Here is a 10,893-nt window from a genome sequence, read left to right on the forward strand (position 1 = left end):
GTAGAGAAACACCATATACTTCACTGAAGCTGGGCTGTCAGTGCGGCAGCTGAAGATGAAGCTGAACCATAGCTAAAAATGAGGGGTGGGGGGGAAGAAGGAAAAGTCAATACTGTGTCCAAACAGAATCGAACAGCCCATGACAGAACCCCCTCGTCGATCGATTTCAGCGCAGAAGCAGGCAAATCAATACATTCGCAGTTTATGTTGTCAGCATCTAAGCAGGGAAGTAAAAAATAAAAGGCTGGCGCTGGCACGAACTGATGCAAAAAAAACCCACGGGCCAGTGTGACTGCACGACACGGCGAGTGACAAACGCTTGCACATCCTCTCGCCTTCACCACACAAAGCTGCTTGAAATCAACACTATGTCACCACCACTTCTGAACTGTGGGCATGAACGGGATTTGAAGATCGCTAGCCACATCCATTCACCCGTCACACACAGAACTGCTATAATTGCATATTCAATAATAACTTCGCAATGAGCAGCGTAATGTAAAATAGGAAGAAAACGTAAGACAGATTTCAACAGCTTGTGAGAATGTGTATGTTTAATTCCTGTTGTTTTTCCTCTTACTTTGAGCAATATTTATTTTTCCATTTAACGGATATTACAGACATGCAGGTATTTAACTGACACACCTGTCAGTGTACTTACAACTGCTGGTGCAGAACAAACTGTGCAGTACACAAATCTGGTTTACAAAGTGGTAATGATTTCAGCTTGATTGGATGTATTCACATGCTGCTATCTTTCCTGTCTTATTTACCAGCATGTTAACACGAGAACTGCACGCTGCACTGAACACCTGGGATGGTGCACCAGTCATACATCTGATGTTTCACTACCAAATCCTCCCTGGGATTTATTCAATTATAATATCTGAATATAGTAATTTGTTTCCTTGTGCCTTGTGTGGGTTTTCTGGGTGTTACTTTCACATGTTCATCTAAAGTCGTATTTGCTGGTGTAATGAGGTTGGTTTGATTCCCCCTCCCCCATTAATTAATTCCTGTCAATGCAGAACTTCCTTAGAAGGTGTCATTCGCATTAGCATAGACATCACACAGATAGAGGATCCATACAGCACAGAAATCCATATGAACTCTCGAGTGAGCTGAGGATACGGTACAATCATCCTGTACAACTTTTGACATGATTCAGAGATATAATCTCCGGCTAATGCACTTAATTCCTAAATAGCCTATCATGCTGCAAAGCTCTGTGTATAATCAAAATGTCCGATGTGAAAACAACATGATCAGGAGACTTGACAATCGGCAAGCCAGTGAAAAGTCTGTCCCTGTGTCCCTTTCTACGACGTGAAGAGCACAGTGTTGGCAGCTGGTGATTGTGAATGATCGGTGTTCTCGTAATCCACGGTCCGTGGTGGGTTTTATAGACAGTGATTGTGCACATGCACTTGTGGGTCAAAAACTCAGGAGACGGACGTTAGAAGACAAAAAGAAAAGGGCACAAATAACACGTGGAAAAGGATAAGAACGAAATCCAAACAAAAATAAAAGGAGAGTGGGTTCCAAGACAGCAGGAGAAAGGTTTCACCTGGCAAACAAACTGGGTCTGTGTTCTCTGTGCGTGGAAATCATCACTTCCTCCTGTTGGAATAGCAAAGAAATAACAAATAGAGCTCTGGCCTTTGCACCTCAAATCTTGGGTTATCAGCAGCTCTTTCCAAGCGAAGCAAGGCCAGGCCCATGTAGACCCTCGGACAGGGAGAGGGTCATTTCGTCTCGAGCAAAATGCTTAGGACACACATGTGAACTCCAACAATGAGCATGTGATCCCGGAGGCATTGATGGTGATTTAGATCGATCGGTCAACTGCGGAGTTCCGCTGTGACCTCACAACAGCCATGGATCAAAGTCTGGCAATTCTGGCAGATTCATTGATATTGGGTGTACTATGTGATGCCATGTTGTTTCTTCCACTAATTTACCCTGCTATCTAAGCATAGCAGAAAAGGACTTGCTCTGTAGGAACAACACAGTTATCTGTAAGTAAAATAAATGAAAGACATTATATGAATGTTGCAATTCAATACTGCTCAGTGTGTCACCAATGGGCTTGTGCAACGCTAATTTGTTTAATCTGAACACCTCCATGTAAATTCTTACACAGTGTGTCCCAGGAGGCAGTGTAAATAGTGAGTTAGGAAATCCAAGCCTTCGACAGAAAACAGGATATATTCAATTGCTATGAAACATTAGACTCCCACTTGGAGCAACCAATAAACTGAAGAAGTCCCCTTCCGAAGTTGTAAATAAATATAACCTCATTATAAACTGCTTCTGTCCCTTGTTGGGAAATGTTAATTGTCTTTTGTTAGTTACTCATAGAATATATAACTTTACTTTACTGATTCCAAGATGCAGATATGAGATGTAAAGTACAATTGCATTAAGCAAAACCACAAAGGAGTCACCAGCATTTAAAGTAGTACAACAAACTAGTCTACCTGAACCTACTGGGACAACGTGTGAGCATACCCTCTCTAAGGCATCCAAAAGGATAAAGTCATCAAGATGAACATATCCTCAAAAGGACAACGGCCTTTCATATTCTGTTTCTGCTAGTTCATATGTTAATAGTAAAACATTGCCAACCGAAATGAGCAAAGTTTTCAATTATTTTCTTACACCTGTCTTAATCACACAGAATACCGAAATCTGTGTAGAGAATGTAACTCCTTTTTCCTTAAACACTAATTATCAAAGAAGTTGAGGAATTAAAAAAGCAGAAATGCAACACTTGTGCCAGGTCTTCATCCTGTCCTATCCCACAGTATTACTTGCCTAAGTTAGCAGTAAGAGACAAATGCACAGAACTGCACAAATTTAGATTCTGCAAGGGGTCAATAATTTTAATCTAATGAAGTATTTTAAATGGAGCTATCTAATTCTCTGTGGATGTCTCTCTACCTCAAAACCCCATGGAAGCACCTGGGAACAACCTTGCCAAGAGAAGTGAACTGGTGTGCAGAGTGAAACCTCATGTTGTCAATCTAAAGGACATATTAGCATTAAATGAGTGAAACCTACAAACGGTATGTTTAGCTTAACAGCAACAGAAGCTCAAAATGGCAAATACAGAATGAACGGAGGGAGGTAAAACCAAAATATTCTATCATACAGCAGCCAGAGTTTGAATGTGGCCAAGGCATTTCCCTGAAGGAAGACACTGTGAATAGAACTACAGCTACAGGGATTCCTCTAAAAACATAGTAAAGATGGGGTAAACCTTCAGCCCATCCCATGTGTTGAACACAATATAACATAAAAAAAAATCTAACCTGTATTTAAGCATTCCAGGCTTTTTTCAACCATTAACCTATTTGCTATTGGACTATTGTGGTTAATATGTTAAATGCCAGTATATAGTAAACTAACCAGCTGTAGAGTGTCCATTACACTGGTGGGGACAAAACCAGCCAAGACCATTATTTTGACATATAATGTTTTGGACAGTTAAACAGGTATTAAGGTGATTCCAACTGAACAATACTAAACAAAAAATAAAAACAATGTATAAAACAAAATAATAGGGTGCAACCATTTATATAAATTACTTACTTCACTGCTTATGCTGTTTTAAATGTGAAAAACATGAATATTTTCAATTAATCTCCAGGTAGGCAGTATTAGTAAACATAATAATTTTTTGTTAGAACAAAAAAACAGACGAGACATCCAAATCATAAAGCATATGTTGATTCTCAAGAAATGCAATGTTGTTCTTGCTTCTGTGTACTAACAAAAAACAAAAGCCTTCCAAGTCCAGGAAAATTAATTTGCGAGTCTATCGTTACTGAGGAAAATTAGCCAAGCAAATAAAATGGCTTAAAGGCTCCATCAGCACAGCTCCCAGTGGAACAGTCAATGCGAGTTTACTGCTAGACTCCGGCGCGGTCCAAGTTATGGCAGTACGGGCAAACGGATGCTGTAATACTGCAAACTCTTCATTGCCAAAGCCAGGGACATCTGCAGTAGATTCAATCATCAGCAAAACATGCAATAATCTGTTTCTCACCCATAAAAGAATGAGTAAGAAATAAAAGTGTAAAACACAAATTTATCCTATCTAGAGAGACTTTACTACTATGAGAGGATGTTTTATACACCCGTCGCCAAATACAAGTGAGATTGCATACCAAGACACTGACCCTGCTCAAGAGTTTGAAGATTTATCAAGTCTTACTTTGATCATTTACTACTTAAAGAGTATTTACATAAGTTTTACCTAGATCATGCAATTGTCACACAGAACCATATTTGTAATTCCCTTGGATGGACAATTGCTCCAATGAATACACTTGTGAATATGAATAGAAGACTTCCTTTATAACTCTCTTTCCTTTATTTGTTATAAGGCCTACCACTCACAGATGCCTCTCGCTTTAATGCTGTGATGCTATGCTTCGGTCAAGGAGACAAAAGTGGCATTATTATCTAATGCTCAGTGACCAAATCATTCAACTCCTCTAATGTTTATTCAGGTTAGTTGGTCACGTCATGCGAGTTTACCCAGTTTACTGCATTTACCCAGATTCTTCAAATTCCCAGGATTCATAACACCAACCAGGCTATAGTGCCACCTACTGGTGTAGTTTAGCAAATAAGGACTGGCACATCTGGAAATACTAAAAAGATCACTGGATGTCCTTAATATTTTACTATATCAACATCAGCAAGTCCATTACTATATTACTATATATATAAAGTCCCCCCTGCCATGAGAATCAGCAGCATACTGCTTTTCCCACAGTATATCTTTGTATATTAAGAAAAACTATGCTAGCTATGCTTATTCTTGTAAATATATTTTATTATAAGTGCACTGCATATTCAATTTTAGAGTTATATTATTTTAACAGAAAAACTTTTTTCCCCTTTTGCTTGCCTGTTAATTGTTTGGAAATGCATGTGTTTTAATCAAGCTATTACATTTTACCATCATTATATTGTACATAATCCAATTAACACTAACTTGTTTCCAGGAGAGTAATAGAAATTAATGGGTTTCACAGATACAGGTACAGATTGCAGTAAATGTTGAAAAGTTAATTACTCATTAGTACACGCAGTCCAATGTAAAAATATTCACTACCCAACAGATTGCTGGATTTAATCTGTTCAACTGCATTAAAACAGGAAGACTAACTGTTTGAGATTACATTGTCAGATTTGCAGGTGGAAGAGACTGCTATAATAATTATGGAAAAGGTCATAGGGCGAGATGCAACCCTCTTGTACTCCAATTCTTAAAACTAAAAGTTTGTCACAGAATATGCGGATACAGTCCTATTTTAAAGCTTCAGACATTGCAGATATCTTCATGGGAATGAAGGAAACTGAAACGCAGCAATGCACATAAACACTGCTGGCTCAATCTTCTACTACGGTTACAGATTTAGGCCTACAACTCTGGGTCAAAGCACACAGCCAGGGTCACTGCACCATTCCTGAAGGCGCAAAGGATCAAAGTTCTCCACTGGCCATTTCAACCCTCTCACATAAATCCCTCTGAAATAATACAACAAACATCTTAGTGACAGTAAGAAGTCATTTACAAATCAATACAGTGCTTCTTTACATGCATAACATACATTTTTGCAACATGGTTATGTTAAATAATATTAATAATTCTAATGTAGATTACACTTTAATGAGCAGATGAAAAAAGGCTAGTCCTTCCACTTTCTTCTACTCACCTCAGGATTGACAGAACACTTCACAAAAACATACAGGATGGATTTACCAAAAGTACAAAACCTTCTCTTTAGTTTTTTTTTTTTTGAACAAGTGGAACAAGCTGTACTTTTGATCTCAAAAGGAGAAGAAAATCATTTCCAGACTAAGCAAACAGATTTACATTTTGAGGAAGAGAGTTAAAATGACTATTTATAACCAGAACAGAAATTAGAACAGGGGATCCTTAGGAGCACATTTCATATCCAAAAAGATGTAAGAAATAAAATGAAAAAAGTGGACACCACTACTGATTGGCAGGAGCCGTTGTCTGTGCACGGATGTTGCAGAAATAAATGAGGGTAAGAACTGTAATTGAAATTCAGAGAAATGTCTTGGAACTTTTCCGGCAGTTTTAATTTTCTTTTCTTACACTAAAATTTGCAAATCACTAGATAGAGCTCCTTTGAGAAACTTTCCCATCAATGGTTTGCTGTTAAAAGCTTCCAGGTAGGACCGACTATAAAAAGGCAACAGCACGGCAGCTGGTTAGTGTGTCTTCTGATTCTAATTAAACTGATTATCTTATGCACCCTTCGGCTTGCGGCTTTTCTTCAGAATAACAGCAAACAATAACAAACGATTTACAGTTTTGACTGAAGAACGTTTTGAATTTTAGGCAACAGGAGAATATGATGTTCCTCAGACCATTAAAAGAAAGTCATGATGAATCAATCTGGTTACATGATTTACCGGAGCACTGAAGTAGCACACCGGCCACAGCAATTATATATTTTGTAATTTCACCACTGGATGGTAACTTTGTCATGTAATTGCCCATTTCCCCATTTGGAAGTTTGTACAATGTAGAATTGATAGAATACACTAATACAAACATTAAAAAGTACTATAAGAAACTTTTCTTGCAGTTCTTCCCAAATGTTAAATGAACCCTCTCTGCAGGACTGGGGTTGCAGAGTCAGTAATAAGCCAGGTTGCCCTGGTTCTGCCCCAGGGTAAAATGATACATATACTCCAGTATTTTTTGCAAATTCTCATGGAGAGGCCGCACTTGAGTTATTTAGAGTATATACCGTTTTCCATATAACCAGTCCAGCCGTCCACACAGTCTGCACTACTGCAATAATGTATCCCAGCGCGTCAGTGTCTGTACTGCTGCTAGACTCTTGTCACTGTCACATAGCTGTCATTCCTCACTATTTCTTCTTGACAGTAACAAGTGAAAACTACACCAGCTTGCCACTCTTTAAAACTGTTTTACATTGTGACAGGCTCAATTAGGCAAAGGAATAGATGGCTCATCAGTTTTATTCGGTTTCGCACATACATAATGTAGAAGGCACCTGAAACTCGCCATCACTCACAGTTTAAGTTCGAGCAGCTTATCACTGACATTCGGCTGATGTAGCTAACTATCATACATTGTCAAACCAGAGGAGTGCGTTTGTAAAACTACATGCAATATTATGTAAAGACGTACACGCTTGTGTCACAGTGTGAAATCAGAGACACTAGAGCTTGTTCTTGCAAGAGGATTTGATCAGTCCATAACAAGAACAGATCACGTCATTTGGCCACACGCGCACCTGCTTTCCTTAAGTCCTGCGCATTGATAAGTGATTTGGTTTATTATTTATTTCATATCATGGTGAAAGATGGCTTTACAGCAGTCATAGCTTTTAGTCTCATCATTTTACTTTCTCCATTTCATTAACCTCAGACATAAATACTTCCTCATAGTTTTTACTGTGCAGGTGGATTGACTTTACAGTTAAGGTCAAGCAGTTACCTGAACGGACCTCTTTACTCAGCAACGTTCCTATCTCCCCACTTTACAAAACGTATTATCTTCCCTTCTGTGCATTTAAACAAAGTTCTTAAGAAGTATAAAGTATAAAGTTTTTTTCATTCATCTTCTGAAACTGACTGACTTTATTAAAATGAAACACCTGAAGTGCATGCACTCAGACCATGACACTGTAAATCTTCGAAAACACAATTGTATTAAGAGCTTTTCAAAAGGCTTAGCAGTTTTTCATGAAGTCGTTTTATGAGATCATCTTCCACAAAGTGGATTGGCAGGTGGCAGGACGGCTGCTGGGTGGTCAACTAGGAAACCTTGCCTGTGGTGTGAGGCAGGAACAATACTGTGAGCTCTTGCATGGCAGGATATGAGAATTGCCAGAGGCTGAATCATACTGGGTTTAACATGCAAGCCATCTTTTATATGGGTCTACATGACTCCACTACATAAACAAGGTAGTTAAAACCTCTTTAGTGACTCAAGTGCACCAACAAAGACTACAAAACATGCACGGATAATGTCATGTGATTGTCCCATATCATATGCTTTAGAGAAAATACAAGAAAATGATTTCCAAAATCCACAGCACAGAGAGACTATAATATACACACCAAGTCCTTTGTGTTATTATGCTTGTTTCTTCTTTCTTTATAATAACTTTTAATTACCCTCTGTGTCCCATTATTATCTCATTTGTATATATTTTTAAACTCTGATATTTGTTGACACCTGAGAAAACTGAAATATAAGTTGATTCTTTAAAGAAATAAAAGTCACTTTACAGAACACTGTCAGTTTTAAGCGTGTTAATCTATTTCAAAACAGGTTTGAACTATGGCAAGAAATGCACATTGCACTCAATTCAATTTAAGAAGTGCTGTTGTGTGGTTAGGAAGAAAAATACGCAATACACTTTTGTTACCTGATTTCTCCTGTAACGCACTCCCAACTTTCCCTCACGGGCATTTGAGAAGAAAAGTCATGGGCAGCACAGAAAGAATAAAGATATGAGACGCCTCGTTTTGGGAGCCAGCCACATCTTACAGAATCAATGAGCCTTGGTCGGCTGAATGACCTTCTCTCATCCATTCCCCTTTTGACTTTAATTCAAACAGAAAAAAGACGGGGCCGGGCTGGATGCGCCACAGGGGCAGGGGAGGATGTCGGAACACGTATCCTACAAGCCCAGCACGCTGTGCCTCAGCAGATGATGGTGCAGCACACCAAGATGCTGTTAAACTAGACCAGTTCGTGCTTCTGACAAAATAAAAGGCATTAGCTCCTTGAATCATATTTCTGGAAGGTGAGTGCTGGACCCCAGGGAACTGGAGCTTTCTGGGCAGCCAAACAGCGGAGGTGGAAGAACAGCCACAAGAACATTAGGGGAATACCTCTGAATTAAACTGCTGTAGTCATGTGTGGGTATCCGTCTGTCTGAGCTTGTGCACCTTGTTAGGTTCCCTAGAATAATAATGTCGGCCAGACTTTGTGATAATTTAATTTCACACTTTTCTTCGACTCCCACATAGTGCTGGGCAGTAAAAACACCCTTAAAATTTGGACTTTTTCTTATTCCCCATATACTGTTAATTAAAAATAAGGCATCAGTCAAAGGGCACTGCAGCCTGTTATCTGCAGAGCACATTAATGAGGCCTATCCCCCCTTACCTTGATACGAGGCATGGTGACAGTAGGGGCCCTGGCCTTGGCCACGAAGCTGTGGGCCGACCCTCTCTCAACCAGATGCCTGGTGTAGGGCATGTACTGCCTTCCTTTGGGTCCAAACACAAAGTCCTCCCTGAGCGCATCAATCAGCACAATGACGACTTTCTTAAAGAGAGGAGGTGGGATCTTGCTGGAATTACCTGGGGGTGTAAAATCAAAGAGCCAATTGCGGTTGCATGTTTCCTGAAAGCCCTGTTCATGCATGCAAGGTTTACAATATATCAACACTTACTGAAATGCAGACACATCCACCAGGACACATGGTACCCTTCCCTTATGTGTCTAGTTTACATATTACAGGTGTTAGGATCTAAAAACTGCTTAATTAATCGTGCTGCAGATTCATCATCCATTCTAGTGTTTCATCTCCTGCATTTGATCTTATACTGAATTTTAGTTTTCTTTTACACACTATCACATATATTCACTCACATACAGCTCTGTGCCTTGTTGCACTTTTTGTATTTTACTTTTTTAAACGTCGATGTATGTAGTAGGCCTATTTATTTAGTGACAGAAGGCAGGCACATTTTACAGTGACGTAACTGACTCACTAATAGAGTCACGCTGACGTCATTGAGATTTGACATTCACATTCGCAGTCTTCATAGCATCCTCACAATGTGGCATCATGTACATTCACAGCGCCTTAACACAAGTGTAACTACATTCATCCACACTTTTTAACACACACACACACACTAATATATGGATGATTTACCTGCTAAAGGTTCCGGTGGGAGGTCAGATAATTTGCTTTTGGATGAAAAGGAGGATTTGACGGGAACAGGGAAAAATCCTCTCAGGAACAAGGCTATTCCAAACACCTCGACTATCAGACACAGGGACGCAAACACTGACGAGCGGATTTTCATTGTCATACAGTTGAGGGTAAAGCCAGATGAACTTAAATGACTTCAAAATGAAGTGTAATGCTGATACAGCCCGGTGGTGCTGAGCTAGGCACCGATCAACCAGAACAATTGCATCTTCAATGTTTACAACGGATTGGAAAGTTGGTATCGACGTGTACAGTGCTGCTCAAGTCGGGAAACAACAGTTTCAGCTATCCTTGTACAACGTATGTCAATATTACCGCTTCTTTTAAAACAAAGATGCATTTCCGTAGCACTTCATGACATGTATGTGTCCCTTTGAATGGGATTTATTTCTATTTTGAAATTCAAGCTTCCGGGTCAGGTTGAACTACGGATAGGGAGTAGGTTCAAACAGAGCGGTGACTGCAAGTGACTATTAAAGAGAATCATGCATTGCTGTGTCCAGTGGTTTTCAAAGCCCAGATGTTGCAATCAACATTGCTGTTAAGGCTTAGCATCCGAGCAGAACACTTTTAAACCCTCTACTTATAAGTTCCTCTACAATAAGAAAAGGATTTGATTAAAATAGTATAAATACCACACCGGTCCCCAACCTTAGATGGCGCTGCAGGACAATAAACAATTTAAAAATCTATATCTGCATCTGACCTTACATTTTGCGTAAATTATTACTGAATGTGTATTGTGATGTATGAAACTATATGCAGGTTAGTATCAGTGGTAGTTTCTACATTAGTCTAAGCAGTTGTAATACAATTTAGTTTAGGAGTATTATGCATAAAAGCATAAGTGATA

General features: G+C 39.3%; 1 protein-coding gene across 1 annotated transcript in view; it reads right to left on the bottom strand.

Moving 5' to 3' along the window:
• pigg (phosphatidylinositol glycan anchor biosynthesis class G (EMM blood group)) overlaps positions 1-10,466 on the bottom strand; it is a 93,602-nt gene extending 83,136 nt beyond the window's left edge. The window contains exons 1-2 of the mRNA XM_066720758.1: positions 9,981-10,466; positions 9,203-9,399 (exon numbers count right to left, since the gene is read on the bottom strand). Of these exons, the coding sequence (XP_066576855.1) occupies positions 9,203-9,399; positions 9,981-10,140 (357 nt within the window). The 5' untranslated portion in view covers positions 10,141-10,466. The remainder of the gene's footprint in view (positions 1-9,202; positions 9,400-9,980) is intronic.
• Between the last annotated feature and the right edge of the window lie 427 nt (positions 10,467-10,893).

This window comes from Amia ocellicauda, chromosome 13 (genome assembly GCF_036373705.1).
Source record: "Amia ocellicauda isolate fAmiCal2 chromosome 13, fAmiCal2.hap1, whole genome shotgun sequence".
Lineage (NCBI taxonomy): Eukaryota > Metazoa > Chordata > Actinopteri > Amiiformes > Amiidae > Amia > Amia ocellicauda.